The sequence below is a fragment of the Neomonachus schauinslandi genome, chromosome 15, assembly GCF_002201575.2.
Source record: "Neomonachus schauinslandi chromosome 15, ASM220157v2, whole genome shotgun sequence".
NCBI classification, from domain to species: Eukaryota; Metazoa; Chordata; class Mammalia; order Carnivora; family Phocidae; genus Neomonachus; species Neomonachus schauinslandi.
In genome coordinates, this window is record NC_058417.1 from 53840035 (window position 1) to 53866431 (window position 26397).

The following is a 26397-nucleotide window of genomic DNA, read 5'->3' on the forward strand; positions in this document are numbered from 1 at the left end:
GGGCTCATTTGCATGGGGCGCCCGGGAACTCGGCCCTGCGGGAGCGCGCGGCCTTCCCAAGGCGGCGGCGCGAGGCGGCCTGAGAGCGCGCCCGCGTGCACGTCCGCTCCCCCTCCCCCACTCCGCAGGGGAAGACCCCAAATCCTGCGAAGGCCTCAGGGCTCCTTAAACTTGTGGGGCTGGCGCGACCCTTAGAATCCCGACCTCCAGTCCCGGGGCCACCGCCCTCCCTGCTTGTGGGGCGGGACGCAGGAACACTACGGACGCCGGACCCCGGACCAGAGACCCCCACGACCCGACTCATGGAGGCGCCCAGTAACTTTGAAGTGAAAGACTGTTGAAGACCCCTGGCTCGCGTGAGTCGAGCTCCGAGGAGACGAACTCCTAAACCAGAGTTGGGGTTGGGAGCGTCCGCTTTGAACATTTAGTTCCACCCCGAGGAGACGATGTCCACCCAGCTCAGGTAAATCGGCAATGTCCTTTCTGTGGAACTGACCTCTGCTCTAGAATTGTCAGTTACAGCCCCGTCTAGAAAACGCGGAACACTGCTAAGTTTCGTTGATGCTCCTTTGTAGACTTTACGGCATTTTATGACCACATCCAAATAGATTTACCTACAAACTGTAAACTCAGATTTGGTTAAGTGACCCATCTTCCTGTAGTTCCCCATTTGAACACCCCAGTACTTCCAAACCAATGTTAACAGGAACATTACAAAGGGGAGACTAGTGTCTTGTTCTAAAGTGATCTAATTAAAAAGCCTTCAAGAGGTATAATCGGCATTAAGCAATAGTTCTCCACGGTTCCCCCCCCCCCCCCGTTCCCACTCACATCACACAACCTGAGTGTACAGTCCAAACTGTCAATGAAATACTGGTTGTTCTGCCATCATCATCTTAATATTCAACTCCATTTTCTAGATCCTAAGCTTTCTAAATAGAAAATGTAACACCCTTAGCAAACATGTTTTCATAGAATTTCTTAAAATCTGTTCTGATAATATCAGAATGACTGGCAGCACTGTCCCTCCTTCACAATACTTTAAGTTTGATTAGGCACTTATCTTCATAAAATTTATTTTAAAAAAAACACTGAAGTTACAAGTAGTGACACAAATCAAGGACATCTCGAGGCGCCTGGGTGGCTCAGGCGTTAAGCGTCTACCTTCAGCTCAGGTCATGATCCCAGGGTCCTGGGATCGAGCCCCACATCGGGCTCCCTGCTTGGCGGGAAACCTGCTTCTCCCTCTCTCACTCCCCCTACTTGTGTTCCCTCTCTCGCTGTGTCTCTCTCTGTCCTATAAATAAATAAATAAAATCTTTAAAAAAACCCAAAAAAACAAATCAAGGACATCTCTTTTCCAGGATCCCGAACATTAGAGAGAAGGGCACAGACAGGGTTCCTACCTCCTGAAAGTCCTAATAGAAACCATAACTCAGGCTAGTATTTGTAGGGCTAACCTGTTTTAGTGAAATTGGACAGATCCTGTAATAAAACTACTGACTTCATTTTGCAAATGCTTTGCACCATAAGGAAGAAAGACTTTACACCCCCCAGAACCTATAAACACCTTTATTCTTCCCAAAGAAATGTCCAATAGTTCAAATGAACCAGTGGTTATGCTCATCATCTCAAAGGTCTCACTTTTTAAGATAGGAAATTGGTCCCTAAAAGACAAGCCAAAAGAACACACTTTAGTAGTGTAGCTAGACCTAAGAGCCAAGTCTTAATGCCCAGTTTGGACAGTTAATATAGCATGTTGATCTAGAACTTTCTGCCTAGGGGCGCCTGGGTGGCTTAGTCGTTAAGCGTCTGCCTTCGGCTCAGGTCATGATCCCAGGGTCCTGGGATCGAGCCCCGCCATTGGGCTTCCTGCTCGGCGGGAAGCCTGCTTCTACCTCCCCCACTCCCCCTGCTTGTGTTCCCTCTCTCGCTGTGTCTCTCTCTGTCAAATAAATAAATAAAATCTTAAAAAAAAAAAAAAAAACTTTCTGCCTAGAACCTAAAGAGCTTTTTCCTTATCTTCTATCTCCTCAGGTCCTCATCTCCCTTCCTCTGGAGTCCTCTTCTGTAACTCTCACCATTGAGAGGCACCTTGCAAGACGAAAGGACTTAAAATCTTACATGTTACTGCCCAGCACAAAGGGTAGGTGGAGAATCTAAAATATATTGGCTAATAATTATTTTGCTTATCATTTATCCATACTACTCATGTATTTTATTACCACAGATATCATTTTGGTGTTTTGAACACCTGCTGTAACTTTAAATCTATTTTCTTTAGAGAGAAGCCCACTTGTCTGGGCCTTCATTAGTTTGTTGCACTTGAATGATTCATCAATCCTTGGGCAACAGGATTTAGGGTCACAGAAAAAAAAGCAACTGAACAGGTAGAACACTGAAACAGTCTCAAAAAGATGACACAGGACACAATGTTTCAAAATTTGTACATCGTTTACTTGAAGCAACAGTCCAGGATTGTGAAGTACAACACACATTTTAAGGATGAGACTTCAGTTCATGGTCAAGCACCAGCATCATGCACACAGCTTCAAGTTACCTAAGAAGAGCACTGCCCCCTTGGGGTCTGTTCACCACAAAGACCCACTTCCATGTGGCCACTGCCCTTGCTTGCTTACCACTTGGAATTTGTCAGTTTGAGCGTACATCGAAGCCTTCCTCTGCATGAGAGCAGCGGGCTTAGCTCATCAGCTAGTCGAGTTAGTATCTGGCTTATTTCTTAAGGTTCAAAAATTAAAAAGGCAGTTTTTTGCTTTGCAGGCAGCAAGGCATGAGGCACCAGCCTCTACTGTTCCATATGGCACAGGAAGATGCTTTTAGCAAAGGGCACTGGCAAGGTAGGCCAACAACAAGTAGGTTTGGCATAAAGACAACCCTGTGTTTGGGGGCCGGAAGGATCGGTGCCTGTGGACTGTTTACTGGTCTGTCCAGTCAAGGCTTGGTAAACCCAAGTAAAGCTGACAAGAAAAGGGTTTTAAAAACCTCAGTACAAAAGATCCTCTAACACATTTGGAACCAAATTGTTCTTAAAAACACTGTACTAAGTGTCACAAAACTTTCCCTCCAATCTACTACTAGAAAACACTCATGCCATGGCCTACAGACCCAGAGGAATCAGGACAGATAAAGAGAAACCTGTTCTTTGAAAAAAAAAAAAAAAAAAAGCAAAAAAAAAAAGGCTTTCTTTTTTAATGAAACAAATCCAAAAGATGTACAGTCAGGCTCAAGTTGTGCAGTTCACAAGCATGGAGAAAACAAACAAACAAAACGACAGAGTTCAAGAGAATCGGAGCTAACCCAGGACAAGGCTGGACTTGCCACCAGGGGGGTTTCTTCGGGATGGCACTGGGGCCGGAGCCACTGGGCTGGGCACAGGGGCAGCGGGCACGGGCTTCTCCTCACTCTGCCCCAGGCTGGCCTGCAAGTCTGTGTCCACGTTTTCTAGGAAAACAGAAGGAAGTTAAGGCTAACAACTATTTCCAGGTAAGACGAAGAGTCAAGATTTTCTTGGATGATGGTTCAAATCATACCTGGAGATACCAAATCATACCTAAAGAAGGCAACAGTCATTCAACCATGTTCCCACAAACCAAAACTAACCACTGTTAGGTCTTTTGTCATATTTGTCCCCAGGCCTTTTTCTGTGTGTGTTCTTTTCTAAATTATATACATATATGAAGATATATTTTATTTTTTTATAGGTTTATTTATTAGAGAGAGAGTGCAGGGGGAGGGGCAGAGGGAGAGGAAGAGAGAGAATCCTCAAGCAGGCTACCTGCTAGGTGCAGAGCCTGACATGGGGCTCAGTCCCAGGACCCCAATATCATGACCTGAGCCAAAATCAAGAGTCGGCCGTTTAACCGACTGAGCCACCCAGGCGTCCTGAAGATGTAAGTATTTTAAATTAGAACATTACAGTTAAGTGGGGCACCTGGGTGGCTCAGTCGGTTAAGCGTCTGACTTGATTTTGGCTCAGGTTGTGATCTCAGGGTCTTGAGATCAAGCCTCACATGGGGCTCTGTGCTCAGCAGGGAGTCTGCTTGAGATTCTCCCTCCCTCTGCCCCTCCCCACTGCACTCTCTTTCTCTAAAATAAAAGAATATTACAGATAAGCTATAGGCCCCTGACCCCCAATCTAGCTCCACATGGGTCTCTTCTCCCAACTCCCAGAGTGCCTACTATGGAGTTGTGTCTAGTCCCTTTGTTTAATGAATATTTATATTTTATTCCCAACAGATAATACATACTACTGTTTATTTTTGTTGTATTTGACAAAAATGATACAAACGTCCTTTTTTTACACGCTTAGAAATCTACCCATATTTATACACATAGTCATAATTCACCTTAATTGCTTTATAGTATTTTATCAGAGCCTATCCATATATTTGATCTAATATAGTACTGTATTTGCTCTATTGATAGCAAAAAATTGGAACCAACCCAATCATTCCAAACAAAGCTGTAACATAGATAGACTAGAACAGGTACCCATGGGGATTCAAGGGCTCCCATCTTCAATATGAATAGACACTGCACATCATCTCCCAAGAGGCTGTGCTGTGCTCTACCCCCACCTGCGTCCGAGTACACTGTCCATACAGCTTTGCACACCCACCATTTGATAACCACCTCACTTTAAAATTTGCCAAACTGGGGTGCCTGGGTGGCTCAGTCGGTTAAGAAGCTGCCTTCGGCTCAGGTCATGATCCCGGGGTCCTGGGATCAAGCCCCACGTCTGGCTCCCTGCTCAGTGGAGAGCCTGTTTCTCCCTCTCTCTCTGCTTGCTGCTCTGCCTACTTATGCTTTCTCTTTCTGTGTCAAATAAATAAATAAAATCTTATAAAAAAAAAATACCATTTAAAAAATAAAAATAAAATAAAATTTGCTGAACTGATGGGTGATGTTATTTCATTCCTGTTTGGTGTTACATTTCCATTATTACTAGGTGAGCTTGATTTTTCTTTTCAAGTAGGCTCCACGCCCAGGGCAGAGCCCAATGCGGAGCTGGAACTCATGACTCTGAGATCAAGACCTGAGCTGAGATCTGGACCCGCCCACATGTGCTCTAACAATAAAAAGAAAGAGTTGGACATTTAACTGACTGAGCCACCCAGGCGCCCCTGATTTCTTTTTCTAACCACAAAGAAAATCCATTGTACTGACATCATTTATTAAAGATCTACCTTTCCCCTACTAACTTATAATATCTCCATTAATCAGGTCATTCCCATTTATATTAACTGGGTACTTTCCATGTCAAAGTCTTGAGAATTAGTGCATTATTACCAACATCTTAGACATTGCTTGATGATCCACTAATCTGTGAAATTCCCAACAAACATATATTCTTTTTTTTTTTAAGATTTTATTTATTTATTTGACAGAGAGAGAGAGCGAGAGCAGGAACACAAGCAGGGGGAGTGGGAGAGGGAGAAGCAGGCTTCCCACCGAGCAGGGAGCCCGATGTGGGACTCGATCCCAGGACCCTGGGATCATGACCTGAGCCGAAGGCAGACGCTTAACGACTGAGCCACCCAGGCGCCCCCAAACATATATTCTTAATGAGGCAGTTTCCAAACATGGAAAAGTCTTTGTTCCAAGTCAAAAGTGCCTGCAAAATGCCAGGTCTCATTTCAATGTTAAACTATCAAATTCGGGCGCCTGGGTGGCTCAGTCGGTTAAGCGTCTGCCTTCGGCTCAGGTCATGATCCCAGGGTCCTGGGATCGAGTCCCGCATCGGGCTCCCTGCTCTGTGGGGAGCCTGCTTCTCCCTCTCCTCCCCACTTGTGCTCTCTATCTCACTATCTCTGTCTCTCTCAAATAAATAAAAATCTAAAAATAAAAAAAATAAAAAAAAAACTATCAAATTCAATTCAGTTGCATATTCTAACACCTGCTCTAGAATAAAATCTCTCTCTCTCTATCTTTCTTACACATACACACAAAGCACCTTTAGTGTAAGAAACCAAACACTAATTCATAAAACCTAAAAGAAAACTACCTTAAGGTTTAAAGACATTTATTCCCTCCCCTAAATTAAGGAGTTCCAAAACCCTGGAAGCAATAGAAGAGAAATACTAGTTATAATTTAAGAACTTCACATGGACTCATACTGGACACCAGTGAAAAATTCTGATGTTGAAAAAATGTACTTTAAGTCCCTCAAAGACTAACCATTAAAAGTTCATGTTCCTAAAACCACTTGTACCAAGTTTTGATTTAGCCGACTTTGATACTGAGAAGTCCAAGGGGGAAGAGGTTTAAGATGGGAAACTCAACAAAAAACTCAGAAATAGGGGCTCCTGGGTGGCTCAACACGTTAAGCGTTAAGCGTGGACCTTCGGCTCAGGTCTGCTCAGCGGGGAGCCTGCTCCTTCCTCTCCCCCTCCTCCCTGCTCGTGCTTTCTCTCTCTCTCTCTCTCAAATAAATAAAATCTTAAAAAAAAAACAACCAACTCAGAAATATGCTACTTCTGCTTTTGACATTACCTTTTATGAAAATTTGGAACATTCTTTAGAGGTAACATAACACATACAATGTTCTATACTATCATCAACTACAAGTAAAAATCAGTATGAAGCTTTCCAAAATGACAGCCCTCTAGTTATAAACAACAGTGTAGCAAGAAAAGGTCACCCCTCCCCCCCCCCCCCTTCCCATTGCCACACTCTTGTTGCACAAGAAGCAGGATCAAATGCGTCAAAATTAACTACCCAAGTCCTCTGATAAGGACTTAAATATGTCCCATTTACTGTAAATACAAACAAAACCCAAAAACCGACATCCTGAAACAATCCAAGATGGTCGAGCACAGAGCATGAACTCCACCTGAGCCAGCCTATTGATTTAAGCAATTTTGTTGCTGCTGCTAGGACTTGGCCTCACCACTACAAGTGCTCTAACAGTTCCCAATTGTCTGTCGGGATCAGGCAGTTACAGGAGTACTACTAAAGGACACAACATTACCTTGCAGCTCTACTGTGGTCATTTATTTCCATAAAATTTCCATATAATGATTTTTATTTTTATTTTTTTAAGACTTTTTTTTTTTTTTTTTAAAGTAATCTCCACACCCAACTTGGTGCTTGAACTCACAATCCCGAGATCAAGAATTGTCTGCTTCATGGACTGAGCCAGCCAGGTGCCCCTCCAATAAAGTGATTTTTATTTATTTTTTTTTAAAGATTTTATTTCTTTATTTGACAGAGACAAAGCGAGAGAGGGAACACAAGAAGCAGGGTGAGTGGGAGAGGGAGAAGCAGGCTCCCCGCTGAGCAGGGAGCCCGATGTGGGACTCGATCCCAGGACCCTGGGATCATGACCTGAGCCGAAGGCAGATGCTTAACGACTGAGCCACCCAGGCGCCCCAATGATTTTTATTTTATCATCATTTACTTTTTTATTTTTATTTTTTTTAAGATTTTTATTTATTTAGGGCGCCTGGGTGGCTCAGTTGGTTAAGCGACTGCCTTCGGCTCAGGTCATGATCTTGGAGTCCCGGGATCGAGTCCCGCATCGGGCTCCCTGCTCGGCGGGGAGCCTGCTTCTCCCTCTGACCCTCCCCCCTCTCATGTGCTCTCTCATTCTCTCTCTCTCAAATAAATAAAATCTTTAAAAAAAAAAAGAGGGGCGCCTGGGTGGCTCAGTCGTTAAGCGTCTGCCTTCGGCTCAGGTCGTGATCCCGGGGTCCTGAGATCGAGCCCCGCATCGGGTTCCCTGCTCGGCGGGAGGCCTGCTTCTCCCTCTCCCGCTCCCCCTGCTTGTGTTCCCTCTCTCGCTGTGTCTCTCTCTGTCAGGTGAATGGATAGAATCTTTAAAAAAATAAAAAAATTAAAAAAATTAAAAATTAAAAAAAAGATTTTTATTTATTTATTTGACAGAGAGAGACAGCGAGAGAGGGAACACAAGCAAGGGGAGTGTGAGAGGGAGAAGCAGGCTTCCCGCGGAGCAAGGAGCCCGATGTGGGGCTCGATCCCAGGACCCTGGGATCATGACCTGAGCCGAAGGCAGACGCTTAATGACTGAGCCACCCAGGCAACCCCTATCATTTTTTTTTTTAATTTTAAGTAGGTTCCATGCCCAACATGGAGCTCAAACTCATGACCTCGAAATCAGGAGTCGCATGCTCTACTGACTGAGCCAGCCAGGCGCCCCTCCATAAAATGATTTTTAGATAAATCAAGCTCACACCCGCCAATCTTATATTTGCCTTTCATTATTAAGGGAACAGTTTTGGGGGCGCCTGGATGGCTCAGTTGGTTGAGCGGCTGCCTTCGGCTTGGGTCATAATCCCAGGGTCCTGGGATAGAGCCCCGTCTGGCTCCCTGCTCGGCAGAGAGCCTGCTTCTCCCTCTCCCTCTGCCCCTGCTGTTCTGCCTACTTGTGTTCTCCATCTCTCTGTCAAATAAATAAAATCTTAAAAAAAAAAGGGAACAGTTTTGTCTTTCACGACTAGATAACATGCCAAAAAAGAAAAAAAAAAAAGGCACATATGGAGAATAAACAAGAGCAGGCCTTAATTTAAATGCTCCTTTGTCTAGTCAGAAATACTCCAGCCAGAAAGAATGGAAGCTAGTCTGTTACTCCATCCCTTTAGTCTATAATGAGGCAAGTACAGGAACTGAGAGTAAGGCTTTAGAAACTTACACAGGACCTGACAGAGAAAGCTTTTGTCTGTTGAATCTAATAACTGAAAAATGGGACTTTAAACACAAACACTGGGGCGCCTGGGTGGCTCTGTCGGTTAAGCGTCTGCCTTTGGCTCAGGTCATGATCCCAGGGTTCTGGGATCGAGCCCCACATCGTGCTCCCTGCTCAGCAGGGAGTCTGCTTCTCCTTCTGGCTCTCCTTCCCATGCTCTCTCTCTCAAATAAATAAATAAAATCTTTAAAAATAATAATAATAATAGGGCGCCTGTGTGGCTCAGTCGGTTAAGCGACTGCCTTCAGCTCAGGTCATGATCCCAGGGTCCTGGGATCGAGTCCCACATCAGGCTCCCTGCTCAGCAGGGAGTCTGCTTCTCCCTCTGCCCCTCACCCTGTTCTCATGCTTGCTCTCTCAAAAAAATAAAATCTTTAAAAAAAAATTAAAAAAATAAAAAATAAATAATAAATAATAATAATAAATAAACAAACACTTCTACTATAATACCTGTCTTACATACTCCTGACTTGTCTTTCTTCCTCGGCACATCAATGAGATCACTGAACAGACACTTACATCAGAACAAATGATATAGTGGTTTATTATAAGGATGAAAGAATGAGAACATCAAGAAGTGCAGCAGACTGTCCAACTTGCCTGAAGGCAGGAAAGACTTCGACCTAAATCCCATGGACCTTCTCCCTCCGCTACAGATTTCCCACGTGCTCCCTTTAGCCATTCCTGTATTTCATTCCCCAAAAGAGGAAGGCAATTTTCCTTATATCCAAACAAAATCTGTCTTACTTAAACTGAGTAGAAAGAAGAAAAATAAAAAATAAACTGAGTAGAGTAGCTTGACTTCGAAGTAAACTTGGCAACAGGACTGGGGTTGACCTCTAGGCCACCAGATAGATCTTGAATTCTTATGCCCCTTGTCACTTCATGACAAATGAACTAGAAGTAAAGGTTTGTCATACTGTTCAACCCAGGGTGCTGTTCACCTGAAGAATTTGTAACAAACTGAACTGGGGGAGAATTATTAGCAGGAATAATGACACATTTTTTCTTAACTTCATCAGGGGCTCTCACATATTTCTCCAGGCTCCCCAGACTTCTAACTATATCTACTGTCCCAAAGTAGTGACTAAGGATTAGCTGATTCTTGCTAAAAGTAAGGTCTGATGTGGAAGTATTTCAGAATATGAAAAGCAGCAAAACTGAAAAGCCCCGAAGATTTCTTTACCTCCAGAAGAGTCTTTGCAAATGGAACACACTGGACACGAACAATAACGAATTCATCTTCAGTCCAGTGAGACAGTGACTTAGGCACCGAGGAGGAACCCAGGTAATGCTCACAAAGGTTCAGGAGATTCACCTCCCACCATGCCCATCAAGAAACACTGTCTGAGGGGTGCCTGGGTGGCTCAGTCGGTGAAGCCTCTTCCTCCGGCTCAGGTCATGATCTCAGGGTCCTGGGACGGAGCCCCGGGTCAGGCTCCCTGCTCGGCAGGCGTCTGCTTCTCCCTCTCCCTCTGCCCCTCCCCCTGCTCGTGCTCTCTTGCTCACTCTCTCTCAAAAAAAATCTTTAAAAAAGAAAACAAACACCGTCTGAGAGGGCAGAAGAGGAATCTGGTTCTTAAACCTATTTCACAGGACGACTGCCTCACAAAATGTAATAGTAGCAAGAGGCCCTGAGGAAGCAGCCTCTTCCTTCTGAACCAGACGGCATTCCGACAGCTGCATTTCACCGAGTCAACTTTCACCTGATTCCTACTGCCTGACATGCACAAGCCTTTCATTACATGCAGAAGTAATTCTCTGGCACTTGTTAAGGAAGTTCCAATAAATACTTCAAAGATTGAATATCATTAAATAAATGATTATAGCTCATTTCCATATCTAATTGGCAACATGGATGCTGAGAATTTACATCTGCCCCCTAAATCATCATCTACAAGATCACAGAGGTACCGACCGATGTCTTGCTGAATAAGCATCTCAGCATAAAATCAAACAAACTTGGTAAATTAAATGCTGTGGGCCAAGCTTGAAATGCCAGCACCTTATTACTAAAAAGCTCTTATTAAGAATAACAGACACCAGCCTGACTACTGTACACATATTTGTGAAAGACTCTCCATTTTTCCTTTCTGGTGCATTTCTGACGTTGCTCTCACTGTGGCAGATACAAATGTGGCCATGTAAAAAAAAAAAACCAAATGTGGCCATGTTTGCTAACTTCCCAGTTTCATTTTTCTTTCCTCCCAACTCAGTGTGTGCCGGCACTTGGGGCAAAGCCAGGTTTCACTCCCCTCTTTCCCCAAGACATGATTTCAATAAAAATTCCAATCTATGCTAAAACCATTTACAGAACCAGAAATCTGGGCTTTAGAAGGACTCACCATGAATGTCGCCTTCTCCCTAGAAAAGAAAAGAAATTTAAAATTTACTTCAGTTTTTTTCTTTTTTTAAAGTTAATTTTTTTTTAGTAATCTCTACACCCAACATGGGGCTCAAACTCACAACCCTGAGATCAAGAGTCACATGCTCCTCAGACTGAGCCAGCCAGGTGCCCCTCAAAACTTACGCCAGATTTTAATTTTATAACAAACAAATAAAGCAGGCACAGTTCTGACGGGCTACTATCTATTTGAAACCAAATGTGAAATTTCATTTTGATGCAGTCAAGTCCAGGGTCAGGACGCAATGCAATTACATGACGACCTTTACTTACTTTGGGACAAGGCTGAACAAAAATGCTGCAGGACAAGTTGCCCGGGTGCCAGCAATATCCAACACACCAAAAAAACGTGAACATTTCCGCCAATGGCCTAATTCAATGAGCATTTCAGAGGATCTTTTATCAGAATGGGAAATTGGTAAATTTATCCTTCCATTCTCCCTCTCCTTATCCGGTTGCTGAAGGGCCTCTATAAATTCCAAAGCCCCACACAGGTCTCTCCACATTTGCACGGCTGATGCCTCTGTGTGCTCTGAGGTCCCTGCTCACAGGCTTCTAGACACATCCCTGGGGGCATTGGGACCATGCTCCTCTGCAGACACCTGAGGGTAACGCCTAGGCTGCAGTCTCCTGGAGTTCGGCTCAAAACAACTGGGCAATGTTTACCAGCAACGAAAACAGTCTGAACTCACAAATGCTACTACATATGAGTTACACAGGAAATAAGTGTGATCCAGAAGTTCCCAAAATCAACAGTGAAGGAGAGAGACTAATCCTACTGGTAGAAGAGACATCTGAACAAACCTAGATATGTCACCTCACTTTTCTGACTTTATTCTTTATTGATCTTCCATTCCCAATATGGCCTCAGTCCCTTTCCTAATTATCTCTATGTAAGACTCCAGGGGTGGAACTGAAGCTCTTCATACAATAGGAGAGAAGTGAATTTCATTAACCTCAAAGCCCTTTTTCCCCCCATGTTGTCACACTGACCTTCAGATCTAAGAAGTCTCCAGCATTTGCTTCAGAAGAGTTCCTTCTCTGGGGTCCAGATGACTCAGAATCCTCTCTGCCACCACTAGACTTGGCACCTGAATTAAAACATACTTTCGTGAGGAACATGACAGAAAGAACTAAAGCAAAAACACTTCTTTCGTGAGTGATGTTCATGTTAGTCTCATATTACAAAATGAACAAACAGGGTTAGGAGGGTTAACTGAAAGCTTAAAAATTCTACCAAATAACCCAATTTGACCTCAGTCCTTATTCTGACCCCTCAAGACTCAGGAGTTCCCACTTCTTGGTCCCAGTCTTTCCTCCACTGACAAGCTTTAACTGTTGTTGATCTCATTAAGGTTGAGCTGGATTTTGCTCATCACACAAAACCAACTTTAGTTATTCATGCTGGGTCTGGACCTTTTACCAGTGATCACAGATATAAGCAGTACCTGCCGACTTGGCCCATGAAGGAGGATTTTCCTCAGGTGTCCCAAAGATGCTAGATGCCATTTTGTTCCTCCTCACAGGCTGTTCTGCTGGTTCATCAAAGCCTAATGAAAAATTGGATCCACCGCCTGGAGGCCGCAAAACCCTTGGCATAATGGCAAAACATCCATTTCAGATCATACCAAAACATTTCTAGGCATAAATGTTTTCAAATAACTTTCATTTCATTTCCCTCACCCATTCATTCCTCCTACCCCACCCCCCACAAGTGAGAGCTGCTAATGGGAAAAAGGAATTGATTCACCGTGGTATAAATTCAGCACTGGATCACACCAGTCAGAATGGCTAGTAGCAGAGAGACAAGAAACAAGTGTTGACAAGGATGTGGAGAAAGGAACCCTTGTACATTGTTGGTGGGAATGTAAATTGGTGCAGCCACTGTGGAAAACGGTATGGAGGGTCCTGAAAAAATTAATACTAGAAATATCATATGACCCAGTAATTCCACTCTGGACATCTACCCGAAGAAAACAAAAACACTAATTTGGAAAGATATATGCACCCCTAAGTTTACTGCAGCATTATTTACAACAGGCAAGATATGGAAGCAGCCCAAGTGTCCACTGATAAAGGAACAGATAAAGAAGATGTGGTGTATAGATACAATGGGATATTACTCAGCCATAAACAAGAATGAAACCTTGCCATTTGAGACAAGATGGATGGATGTAGAGAGTATGAAGCCAAATGAAATAAGTCAGACAGAAACAAATACTACATGATTTCACTTCTACATGGAACCCAAAAAACAAACCAAATGAACAAAAAACCCAGAAATAGACTCACAAACACAGAGAACAAACTGGTGGTGGCCGGGGGGGGGGGGGGGGGGGGGGATGGGTGAACCAGGTGACGGGGACTAAGAGGTACCAATTTCCAGTTATAAAATAAATAAGTCACAGGACTGAAAAGTACAGCAAAGGGAAAATAATAATATTGAATAAATTTGTATGGTGACACATGGTGGACAACACTTATCGTGGTGGGCATCTCATAATGTATAGAATTGTCCAATACTATATGTTGTACACCTGAGACTAATATAATATTGTATGTCAACTATTCTCAATAAAAAAAACTGAATATTTGTAGTAAGGTTGTCTGACGCACAAGGCAGCTGAAACAACCGGGTTGATGTCCCCTTTTAGAAGACAACAAAAGGGGGCGCCTGGGTGGCTCAGTCAGTTAAGCGTCTGCCTTCGGCTCAGGTCATGATTCTGGAGTCCCTGGATCGAAGCCCGCATCGGGCTCCCTGCTCGGCAGGGAGTCTGCTTCTCCCTCTGACCCTCCTCCCTCTTGTGCTCTCTGTCTCTCATTCTCTCTCGCAAATAAATAAATAAAATCTTTAAAAAAAAAAAAAAAGAAGAAGACAGCAAAAGACCTAACAGACCTTGCCTAATGGGCTTAGCTGGATATATTTACAAATAAGTTTAGAAGTGCATCTTGTTATTTATGTATTCAGAAGGCATTTCCATTTTTATTTCCAACAAAACTAAAAGGGGGAGAATAAACATGTAAAAGTTAAGTTGATCAATTTGGAAACCCAAGGAAAGCTTATGATAGTCTCCTCCTGTCTGGGTGTCACCAGCGAGCCCTGTTTATACACCTCTAAGGCACGCTGCATTCTCACCAACAAACATGAGGGACTAACCACAAGGAGGAAGTCCGGACGAGACACTGGTGGAAGTCTCCCAGCGTGTTCGAAAACCAGGCACCACTGGACACCCTCTATAGCTTTCGGTTCGGCAAGGAAACCCAGCACTGGTGCATTTCCAGAGCTTCCTGCCTCGGGTTGATCAGTGTGTTCCCTCCCTGGAAAAACTCAATCTAACTTGTCCTGTCACTGCTCGGAAAGAGAAAATGGACATGGTTTTACGGGAAGTTTTTCTAACTACTAATTCTATTCCGTTATTGGGGACAGGAGTAGTCTGGTCTTCTACTTCTTCTTGAATCAGTTTGAGAAATATTTTTCTAGGAGGATGTCCATCTCATCCAAGTTCCCAAATAAATAACAAATGTCATTTGCAAATGATGCTCCTTACATTAGAAAGGAAAAATTAAACATTTATGGTGTAAATTCCCTTCTAAGTGCCCCTCTAAGGGCATTCCAAGTCTTGATTTTTTAAAAATCTATTGTTGCATTTTAAATGTTTTCTCACTTCCATTATTTTCTTCTTTGGCCCATACATTATTTAAAACTACATTTATAAGTTTCCAAACATAGGGGTCTTTTTGGTTTATTAATTTCTAGCTTTTAATTATAACACAGACAACTGCCTGTATGACATGAATCCTTTGAAATTTCAGGAAAGGTGCTTTTAAGGCCTAATATGTGGTCAACTTAATCTATATATGTTTGAAAAGAATGTGTATTTGCCAATGTTCTATTGGTCTACTAGGATCAAGCCTGCTGTGAGTTGTTCAAATCTACTGATTTTTAAGTATGTTTTTTCACTTAATGAGAGAATCTATTAACAATTCCTACTACAATGAAGAGTTTGTCAGTTTCTCCTCAGAATTCTGAGTTTTCTCTCAAAAAGACTGCCACTGGGCACACCTGGGCAGCTCCAATGGTTAAGTGTCTGACTCCTGATTTCAGCTCAGGCCGTGATCTCAGGGTCCTGGGATCCGCTCAGCAAGGAGTCTGCTGGAGGATTCTAACCCTCTCCCTCTGCCCCTCCCCCCAATCACACGCGCACTTTCTCTTACTAAAATAAATCTTTAAACAAAAAAAAAGGAGAAGAGGGGTGCCTGTTTGGCTCAGTCAGTAGATCTTGCGACTGTCAATCTCGGGGTCATGAGCTCGAGCCCCACATTGGGTGTAGAGATTACTTAAAAAAAGTATAAGAATCACAAGACAAAAATGGACAAAAGGTACTAACAGGCAATTTAAATATATGGATAGCGGGACACCTGGGTGGCTCAGTCGTTAAGCATCTGCCTTCCGCTCAGGTCATGATCCCAGGGTCCTGGGATCCAGCCCAGCATCAGGCTCCCTGCTCGGTGGGAAGCCTGCTTCTCTGTCTCCCACTCCCTCTGCTTGTGTTCCCTCTCTCACTGTGTCTCTCTGTCAAATAAATAAATAAAATCTTTAAAAAATAAATTAAAATGAATTTTTAGAAAAGATTTTTATTTATTTGAGAGAGAGAGATAGAGACAGAGAGAGCACAAGCAGGGGGAAAGGCAGAGGGAGAGGGAAAAGCAGACTCCGCTGAGCTGGGAGCCCAACGCAGGGCTCGATCCCAGGACCTGGAGATCATGACCTGAGCCGAAGGCAGACGCTTAACCATCTGAGCCACCCTGGCACCCCAAATTTGTACAGACTTTTTTTTTTTTTTTAAGATTTTATTTACTTATTTGACAGAGAGAGACACAGCAAGAGCAGGAACACAAGCAGGGGGAGTGGGAGAGAGAGAAGCAGGCTTCCCGCGGAGCAGGGAGCCCGATGTGGGGCTCGATCCCAGGACCCTGGAATCATGACCTGAGCCGAAGGCGGATGCTTAACCACTGAGCCACCCAGGCGCCCCTTGTACAGACTTTCTAAAGGATATTTTGATAGTATGTGTCAACTGTTTGCTTTTTATATGAACCGGCATTTCTACTTCCAGAAATTATCCTAATCAGATAACCAGATATATATGTACAAGGGTACTCCTATAAAAATGTTAATCTGTAAATAAAATTGGGACTACCCTAATTGGCCCTTAATAGGGGCTTAGTTATCAAAGCATGTCCATACAACAAAAAGCTGTATACATTAGGGTCAGATTTACCTTCATTAGTAGATGTGAGAAGTTATTCAAAACACAGTAAGTGAAAAACGTTGGAAAACAAACATAAGGCCAATTATGTTTTACATAAAATGCTGTGTATATAAAGAGATACATTTACCTAGCTGTGTGACCTTGGGAAAACTGCTTAACCTCTCTCTATGCTTTGGTATTCTCTTTTAGAAGAGGTTCATGGCAGTTGTCTTGTAAGACTATTCTAAGGATATCCTATAGACTGTGCTCAGAACAGAACCTAGAACATAGCCATCATGGCTACTAGCTACTATCATCGGAACTAGACATAAATGCCTGAGAATATATACACACAATGTTATCCAGGGTTTGTGCTCTCAGATGGGGTTTCAGGTGAATTTCAATGTCCTTTTTCATACTTCGTATTTTTCTATATTGCCATTAATCTAAAATCCTTTTTTTTTTTTAAGATTTTTTTAAAAAGTAATCTCTACACCCAACGTGGGGCTTGAACTCACAACCCCGAGATCAGGAGTTGCATGCTCCACCAACTGAGCCAGCCAGGAGCCCCAGTCTAAAATTCTTTTAAAGGCAGCTTCTGGGTCCCAGAATTCCCTGACAATGTTTCTTTTGACAATACTAGTTTTCCCACTGGCCACAGCATGTGATCATTCGTGGGTACCCATGTCCCCTTGCATCTTGCAACAGAAATCCTGGTCCTCTGCTCCCTCGGGTACAGCTGACACCCTGGCCTGGCCTCCCTACCACCACCCCTTCGTACCTTGTCCCTGCTACCCACAAGCCAGCAGAAGCCTTGGTTAAGCCCAGGCAGGACTGAAGGAAACATGACTAACTATCAACGGGCCTCTCCACCTTATCTAGTTCTTACCTTCTTCATCAATCCAGTCCAGCCACTTTCTTCACCTTTCCCTGAATAGTTGGTTCATCTCCACTTTGGGGTCTTTACTCCCATTCTTACTCAGGCCTAGAGCACTCTCTACCCTTTCCTCAAGGGCTCTTCAAAACCTAGCCCATCTCTTAAACCTCCACATCCTCCATAAAGTTGATCAGTAAGTACAGAACCCTCCAGAGGCTCAAAGAATATCACGCAGTACACGGAGGAAAGGGTGGCGGATCCTCTCCTTCTGGTGTAAAGTGCCCGAGAGCAAATGCTTTTGGCCTGTGGGTCATGCGGTCTCTTGCAGTTATTCGGCTCTGCCGTGTAACACAAAGGCAGCCCCAGACAACATGAAAACAAACGAGCGCAGCTCTGTTCAAATAAAACTTTATTTACAGACACTGCATTTGATTTTCATGTAGTTTCCACAAGTCAAGAAATGAATCTTTTTTTTACAACCATTTATGAATATAAAAATCAGGCATCCACTGCATTTGGCCCTTGGGTGATAGTTTGCTGGGCTCTGTTCTATCTGGTTCAACAGCCTCACTTTTAATGGCTCAGTTGGTTAAGCGTCCGACTCTTTGTTTCAGCTCAGATCATGATCTCATGGGTTGTGATCCCTGCTGGCTCCACGCTCAGCAGGGAGCCGGCTTGAGATTCTCTCTCCCTCTCCGTCTGCCCCTCCTCCCACTCACTTGCTCTCTCGCTCTCTCTCAAATAAATAAATCTTAAGAAAAAAAAGTGTGTCCAGGCATTTTATAAAGATGATTAATTGTAGGTTTGCTTAAACTGTTTAAATCATAATTAAAGGTGTGTTATAAATTCTTAATAGGCTTTCTTTCATGTTAAAGTTTGAAGCAACCAGGTTTTTATCCCTTGTTCCCCAAATCAACAAAGACACCTGAAATAAAATCAAAATTAACTTGCTTCATTGTCATCCCCTTCACTCCTTGGAGATTAGAATGATTTTCCTTTCCATCATAATTAAACTCTCATGAATTATTTTAGCAAGATGAAAATCTCCAGAACCCTAGCAGGCTGGGAAGTATTTTTTGGCGTTAAAAAAAGGGGGGTGGGGGGGAAAGATACTAGTACCCAAACACCAGCTTAAAAAGAAAGTCAAAGCTCTGACCACCCAACTTTTTAAAGGTCTGTGTTCCTCCCGCAATAGCAGGGAATACCTACTCCGATGACGTCAGTGTTGTAAAGCCCATTTGTAACAGTGAGACATCCCCAAACAAAGGATTTGGATCATAAGACAGAAATTATTTCAGTTTTATTTTTTAAGATCCTGCTATTCTTTCTGAACTAAACCAGGATTACATATTTGAGACTCAACAAAAATGTGCACGAGTACTACGGATAGCAATTTTTTTTTAAATTACTTTTTTTTTCTTCTTTCTTTAAACCCCAGAGTTCGCATGTGATCTTTGCAGATCATCCCCTACCAGACTAAATGTATAATGTGCTTATGGAGCCAGAAGAATGTTACTGCAGAAACAAGTGAAGAATTCGGGTGAGCTTACAGAGGAAGGAGAGGTAAGAAGTAAATACAAGGACAAAGCTCCAGTCCTGAGATCACAATATTGGAGGGAAATTGATGACAAAAGGTGAATGAAAACATTTATTCTGCAGAACCAAAAACCATTCCAGTCTCACATTTCCAATACACATATCAAAAAACTAGCATGAGGAATTAATTTGACCCGGTTACTGAAATTCTTTATGAAGCACTAAACAGCACTTAACCCCAAAAGATAAAACCTGGTTTTTTACATAATGTGTCAATTTTCACATTCCAGTCACTACAGTCTAACCAGCAGAAAGTTGACCGCATGGCACAAAAAGAAAAACCAAGGTTCAGTGTGTTCCAGTGTCCTCTGAAAAAAATGATCTCATTGCAAGGATGACAACAGAAGAGGGAGTGACCAGTATTTTCATAGGTCTGTCCTACTCAAGGTCCCCAACCTGCCAGGACCCACCAATTTAGTTTTATAAATCTTTCCCACTCTTTTCTACATTGTGTAAGGGAAAGGAATGAGTTGAAAAGGGATGTCATGTCCAACCTCCCGCCTAAGACTCACTGCTGAGGCCAGCTTTTTGTCCCCAAGTTCTCCAACCCCCGTGAGGCACTATTTCACAGCCGTCTTCTTAGCCCCACAAAATGGCTCCCTTTGTGCCACTTGCCCAGGACCCCAAGGCTGGCCGCACACGACAGCCGGTCTTGATCAGTGAAGAATAGATGCCCAGAAAAAGTGGACCTAAGCTTCCTACAAGCCTTGAGCAGGATCCCAGAAATGCCTGTATCCACCTTAAAAGAACAGTGTGCAATTAGCCGAGACAATGTGGACACCTTCCACCGGTTACAAACCCTTCCACCAAGTCAGGCAAGGGCTTGGAAAACGGTTCCAGTCCAAACACCCAGTGCCCTCTTCCCCAAATGCGGTAGCCAGACTGGCCAGAAAGGCCCCGGCTTCCCAGGTGGAGATAGTACGGAAGAGACAATGGATGTCTCCGGCCCCGCCCAAGAACAGGAACCCTCCTCCAGCTCGGGAACCCGGGCCAGCTAAGAACTCGTTTGGCAAACGTCAAAGGGGGAAGGGGAAGAGGTGGGAAGCAAAGACCAAGGTCCGAAGGTTTGAGCGCAGAAAACCCACTCGGACTGGCTCACCCCCCCTTTCGTGTTCGGGGGTGGGCGCGGGAGGGGAAGGAGCAGGGGTCTTTCCTTTGTTAGCAGAGGGGAAGCACTTCGCAGAGGGCTGACGGCTGCGTCCTGACGGGCGTGGGGGTCGCGATGACCAGCCCCGACCGACCACAAATAACACCCGCCGGGCGGGCCCCAGTGGGTAGGAGCCCGCAAGACTCGATCGCTGCGGCCGCAAGACGTGACTGCCGCGCCGGGCGCGGGGCCGCCACCTGCCCCGGGCCAGAGGCAGAAGCGCGTGGCCGGGGGTGGGACAATGGGGCCTGACCAGGGCGCCCCGGGGGCTGCCCGGGCACCTGGGGGCCAAGACCACCGCCCTGCGGCCGGGCCAGCCGCGCCTCAAAGGGAAGGAAGCGAACCCTCTCCGCATGGCCCGACTACCGAAAGCCCGCCGCACTGCGAGGGCGAGCGGCCCCGGCCCTCCCCGGCCGACCCCTCGTTCCGGGGGAGGAATGAATGGGAGAGGAGCGGGAATCGGGCGGGGCCGGCGCGCGGGGCTTGCGGGACCGCACAAAGACGGAGCCGACGGCCGAGCCCCGCCGCCCGGCCGGGCACGAGCGCGGCGCCCCGGGCACGTTACCGCCAACGACCGGCCGCCCGGCCCCCGCGGCCCCGCCGGGCAGCGGCCCTCCCGCCCCCACCCTCCCGAGCTCCGCGCGGGGCGGGTGCGACCCCGCAGCCTCACCGGGAGCTATTCCTGCTGTTGGGATCGACTCCCTTGAAGGTGGTGGTGGTGGTCATGGTGCCGAAGAGCGAGGTAGGCTGGAGCGGGAGCAGAGCGCTGAAAGGGTCAGGTCCGAGGGGCGCAGAAGTGCTCCCCAGCCGACCACCAGCGACCGCTGCAGGAGCCTCCGCCACCGGCTGCTTCACCGGCCGCAGCCTTTATAAAGCTCGAAAAAACACCCGCCCCCACCCTGCCGGTATTGGCCAATTCAAATAGCTTTTTTGTTCCTATTGGCTCCCTGGAGTGCCAAGCATCGTGCGGGCACCTTGATGGGCTGCGGTGGCCCCAGCTCAGCCTAAACCCGCCCCCTTCCTGGTCAGGGTAGGTCTTTGGAAGTTCCCCCTCCCCCACCCCAAATCTCGGTGATGATTGGACAAAGGACAAACCGGCCCCGCAGTGGGCACAAGTTGTGCTCGCTGTCACTTAAGAAAGTTACCTGACCGAGGGAGAAGCTCGCCCTGGGCGAGTTGGAACCCACAAGCCGAGGACAGATTTGTCTTTACCATTCACTTACCATTGCCTTACTCATGGAGAGATATAGTAAGGCATGCTCCTCAAGGGATGAAAATTACTGCCACAAATTGACATTCATTGAATACCTACTGTGTGTCCCATTTGGAAACATGACCGTCTCGAAACAGCAGCACTATGAGTCAGCAACAGAAAGCAAGCCAAGATGATCCCTTTTAAAACGAGTCGAAATTCTTCACATTTTAATGTTATTATTTAGCTGTCATGGGTGGTGCATGTACTAGACCAAAATTACAGTCGTTCTGATTTGAGGGCCTGTTCTAAGGCTGGTTAATGCTCGGTGGTGGGGAACAGTCACATCCCTTGCTACCAAGACTGTGGAGCAGCCCTGGCCTCTGCAGCTGTTTATAACCCTTAAGTCATGACTCTTCCACCTGTCTGGGTAAATCTATCCCTGCAACAAATGCAGACAACACTTGGAGGGCTCAAGAATGGCTGTTTACAAGATCCTAATAGGAAAGCCTTGAGCAAACAAGGATGGAGGCCTTCCCATGTCGTGCATGTTTCCTCAAGGCAGACCTTTTTCAATATTTCCATAAAAATGAATCAACATTCCTCCTTGTGTAGCCTCCTCTTTCCTGGCAGTTGGAAGCTTGTATCCTTGGTAAACCACTCTCCTGGGTTTTCATGAAAAGCCAGAGAGAAGTTCTCTTTTAGAAGGCATGGATGATGTCTTTATGTGCTGACCACTTGTTTGGATTAAAATCTTCCCATTCTTACAGGCTGGGCCTAAATTTCCAAAACTTTTATTTTTAATCATTTATTTTTTCCCAAAACTTTTTTTTTTTTAAGATTTTATTTATTTATTTGACAGAGAGAGACACAGCGAGAGAGGGAACACAAGCAGGGGGAGTGGGAGAGGGAGAAGCAGGCTTCCCGCCGAGCAGGGAGCCCAATGCGGGGCTCGGTTCCAGGAGCTGGGATCGTGACCTGAGCTGAAGGCAGACGCCCAACGACTGAGCCACCCAGGCACCCCTATCACAAACGTTTTAATAATCTGGGGGCGCCTGGGTGGTTCAGTCGGTAAAGCGTCTGCCTTCAGCTCAGGTCATGATCCCAGCTCCTGGAACCGAGCCCCGCGTCGGGCTCCCTGCTCCGCGGGAAGCCTGCTTCTCCCTCTCCCTCTGCCTGTCACTCCCCCTGCTGTGCGCGCGCTCTCTCTCTGTCAAATAAATTTTAAAAAAATTTTTTTAATAATCTGAAATTGTCTTTTATGTGTTAAATGAGGGGTTTGGACAAATCTCCCGGTGGGTCCCTAAGTAGGCTCCACACCCAACATGGGGCTTGAACTTACAACCCTGAGATCAAGAGTCCCTTGCTCTATGGACTGAGCCAACCAGGCACCCCAAGGTGGGTCCCTTTTGGCCTAAACCTTTGAGTTCATACTTGCCCAATTTCCTCCCTCCCCTGTATTATAAAAGACAGGTTGGGGGCGCCTGGGTGGCTCAGTTGGTTGGGCGACTGCCTTCGGCTCAGGTCATGATCCTGGAGTCCCTGGATCGAGTCCCGCATCGGGCTCCCTGCTCGGCGGGGAGTCTGCTTCTCCCTCTCCCACTCCCCCCTGCTTGTGTTCCCTCTCTCGCTGTGTCCTTCTCTGTCAAATAAATAAATAAAATCTTTAAAAAAAAAAAAAAAAAAAGACAGGTTGGTATAGCAATACAGCACTAAACTGGAAATCGAAAAGCCTAGGTTCTGGTTCTGCTCCCATAAAAAACACTTCTCCCGGGCGCCTGGGCGGCTCAGTTGGTTAAGCGACCGCCTTCGGCTCAGGTCATGATCCTGGAGTCCTGGGATTGAGTCCCACATCAGGCTCCCTGCTCAGCAGGGAGTCTGCTTCTGACCCTCCTCCCTCTCATGCTCTCTGTCTCTCATTCTCTCTCTCTTGCAAATAAATAAAAAATTAAACAAAAAACAAAAAACATTTCTTCCATGAAAGACACGTTTGGGTCATTTATGCTTTTTTTTTTTTTCCATTTATGCTCTTGAGCCCAGTTTCCTTATCTGTAAATGGGGTTAACAACACCTATTTTAAGTTGGTTGAAATGAGATAATTTTAAGAATGTTGTACTTGGTAGGGGCGCCTGGCTGGCTCAGTCAGTACAGCATGTGACCCTTGATCTCAGGTTTGAGTTCCAGCCGCACATTGGGTGTGATTACTTAAAGAAATAAAATCTTAAGGAAAAAAAAAGTTGTACTTGGTAAACTAAAGCTTCCTATTAGAGCTGCCCCATCCTGGCTGCACATCAGAATAAGCTATGAGCTTATAAGGAATACAAATGAATGCCAGCCCTATCTGAGATATACTGAATTGGAATTTCGGTTGAGGGGGCAGGGCGGGTAGAGTCTAACCAGGGATATCTTTAAGAAGCTAAACAGGTCACATGTGGCTTGGGCTGAGAACCTTTGCTTCAAAGGTAAAGGATCAGTCCCAGGGAACCCTTTTAATCTAATGATTTGTAAAGAAGAATAAATTATGTAAAACAGATACCTGATTAAAGCCATTTTAGGCAGGCCTGTTTCTGAGCATTGTATTTTAATGTAAAATTGCCAGGGGTATCTGGCCAACTCAGTCGGTATGGCATGTATTCTGGATCTCAGAGTCATGAGTTCAAGCCCCACATAGAGCTAACTTAAAAATAAAATAGGGGTGCCTGGGTGGCTCAGTCGCTTGGGCGTCTGCCTTTGCGGCTCAGGTCACGATCCCAGGGTCCTGGGATGGAAGTCCTACATCGGGCTCCCTGCTCAGTAGGGAGTCTCCTCTGCCCCTCCCCCCAACTCATGCTCACTCGCTCTTTCTCAAATAAAATCTTTAAAAAATAAAAATAAAAAAGAATCCTGCCTTAAAGTAAAATTGCCAGAAATTTCCAGAATAACAAGCCTTCCTGTTTACTTGTTCATGTCCTACAACAGTTTTGACTAAAATCACTATACTCCACTTTTTGCTACAAGTTAGAGATTTGGGGTAAAACAGATATGATAATGACCTTTGCTCCAGACGACCAACTCAACTGAAAATGGGACATTAATAAAATTACAGTCTGTTCAAAAGATCAACACAGATCAGATCAGGATCAAAAGATTCAAAAGGATGGCTGCTCTCAAAATGATGAAGGCCCATCATTGATTTGTAAAATACATATTGAGGACTCTAAATCAATACAAAATTTGTTCTGAACCCTTAGGTTGACCTAAAAACCTAATGAAATATTAGACAGATGAAATCTTATGACAAGGAATGGTCCAACAGCTATTTCATGACTATAGCAATGTTTTTTGGGTTTTTTTTAAGATTTTATTTATTCATTTGACAGAGATAGACACAGCGAGAGCGGGAACACAAGCAGGGTTAGTGGGAGAGGGAGAAGCAGGCTTCCCGCAGAGCGAGGAGCCTGATGCGGGGCTCGACGCAGGGCTTGATCCCAGGACCCTGGGACCATGACCTGAGCTGAAGGCAGACGCTTAATGACTGAGCCACCCAGGCACCCCTATAGCAATGTTTTTCAAACGTTTAGGAAGCAGGATCCAAATATATAAACTAGATGAACAGAGCAGCTGTGATTGAAACCAAGCGGAGGGTCCGGAATCCTGGCCCTTTCCGCTTCCCCGTCCCTGGCTGGCCGTCTCTCTACTGTCCTCTTCTGCACAACCCCATGGTTCCGGGCAATTTCAAAACCACTGCCCTACATGTATGTTCCATTTTTCACCTGCTTTTTAAATACAGTGAAGGGGAGCATGAGCAGTTATCCATACTCTGCATAACTTCTCATGTCTTTAAGCAGTAAGTGCCCCCTGATTTCACTTAGTCCCATGCTTCCCTACTATATTCCAAGTACTAGTCTTCCATTTGTAATTCAATTCAGAAAGCCTAGTAATCAGCATTCCCAACAGGTTTTTGTAAACCCAGTATTCTCAGAATTTCCTCAGAACACAATGTATTTTCTGAAGCAGGTGGCAAGAAATTACTATTTAAAAAAGGTCAAAAAAGGGGCACCTGGGTGGCTCAGTTGGTTAAGCGACTGCCTTCCGCTCAGGTCATGATCCTGGAGTCCCGGGATCGAGTCCCGCATCGGGCTCCCTGCTCTGCAGGGAGTCTGCTTCTGCCTCTGACCCTCCCCCCTCTCATGCTCTCTCTCTCTCTCATTCTCTCTCTCAAATAAATGAATAAAATCTTTAAAAAAAAAAAAAGGTCAAAAAATGTTTAAAGCCTTAATAATTTTCCTTTAACACGGACAGAAATCCTGTTGGTTTTTAAAATTTTTTTTTTTTTTTTTTTGACAGAGAGAGACATAGCGAGAGAGGGAACACAAGCAGGGGGAGTGGGAGAGGGAGAAGCAGGCTCCCCGCCAACCAGGGAGCCCGATGTGGGACTCGATCCCAGGACCCCAGGATCATGACCCGAGCTGAAGGCAGACGCTTAACGACTGAGCCAGCCAGGCGCCCTCCTGTTGGTTTTTAAATTTGTTGCTGGGTATGTGGAGAGTTTTATTCAAGAATGCAATGTACAACTTACTCAGAATAATCTGGAAGTTGTTCATCTCTTGAAGCCTACTAAGGTAATAACTAAATTTAAACGAAACACAAAAATATGCACTGACATAGCGTCTCTTAGCTCTCAAGCATCTGTTTTTTGCCTTGAATGTTACCAACTTTTTTCTGAATCTCCCATAATTTCAACCTGCCCCAATTTATTCCAGAATGCCAGAGGTTATGGGCAATCTCCAGGGCCTTATTATTGGGATTTACTCTACCTGGATTATGCAATCGGGTTTGAACCAATTTCTTAGTGTCTCTCATTCTGATCCAGAACACACATACTAGGTTGAACCCATATGAAATTGCAGACATTTGACTATTTCTGACCTACAAGAACAGTAATTGTTTATGTTCAACCATAGTTTAATGCATTTTCTTTCTTTTTTGTTTTCTTACATAATCTCTATGCCCAACGTGAGGCTCGAACTCATGACCCTGAGATCAAGAGTTGCGTGTTCCACAGATTGAGCCAGCCAGGCGGCCCAATACATTTTAATATTTTCTATTCCTTCTACTGTTAAAATGCTGCTCTTGTGCTTTTGAACTTCACTAAGTAACTGAATTAATAAATGACTTACTGACAAGTATTTCTAACAAGCTTTTCAACCCCAGGATTGCAGGGTGCC

General features: G+C 44.9%; 1 protein-coding gene and 1 long non-coding RNA gene across 4 annotated transcripts; one reads left to right on the forward strand and one right to left on the reverse strand.

Moving 5' to 3' along the window:
- The first annotated feature begins 22 nt into the window (after positions 1–22).
- On the forward strand, positions 23–18724 carry LOC110572612. The gene is made up of 3 exons (XR_002479874.1): positions 23–463; positions 2038–2146; positions 18694–18724. It is a non-coding gene; the product is annotated as an uncharacterized LOC110572612 (long non-coding RNA).
- JPT1 (Jupiter microtubule associated homolog 1) lies at positions 2436–20863 on the reverse strand. 3 transcript variants are annotated; one of them, XM_021681011.2, is made up of 5 exons: positions 20669–20863; positions 12578–12720; positions 12123–12220; positions 11071–11089; positions 2436–3462 (listed from the first exon to the last, which is right to left on the reverse strand). In XM_021681011.2, exons 1-5 carry the CDS (start codon positions 20722–20724, stop codon positions 3314–3316), a joined length of 465 nt encoding a protein of 154 aa, XP_021536686.1. In that variant the 5' UTR covers positions 20725–20863; the 3' UTR covers positions 2436–3313. The 3 variants fall into 3 exon arrangements, with proteins under 3 accessions (XP_021536686.1, XP_044777753.1, XP_044777754.1); XM_044921819.1 differs by having other exon boundaries at positions 3340–3462; positions 11067–11089; XM_044921818.1 differs by lacking the exon at positions 11071–11089.
- Positions 20864–26397: the final 5534 nt, after the last annotated feature.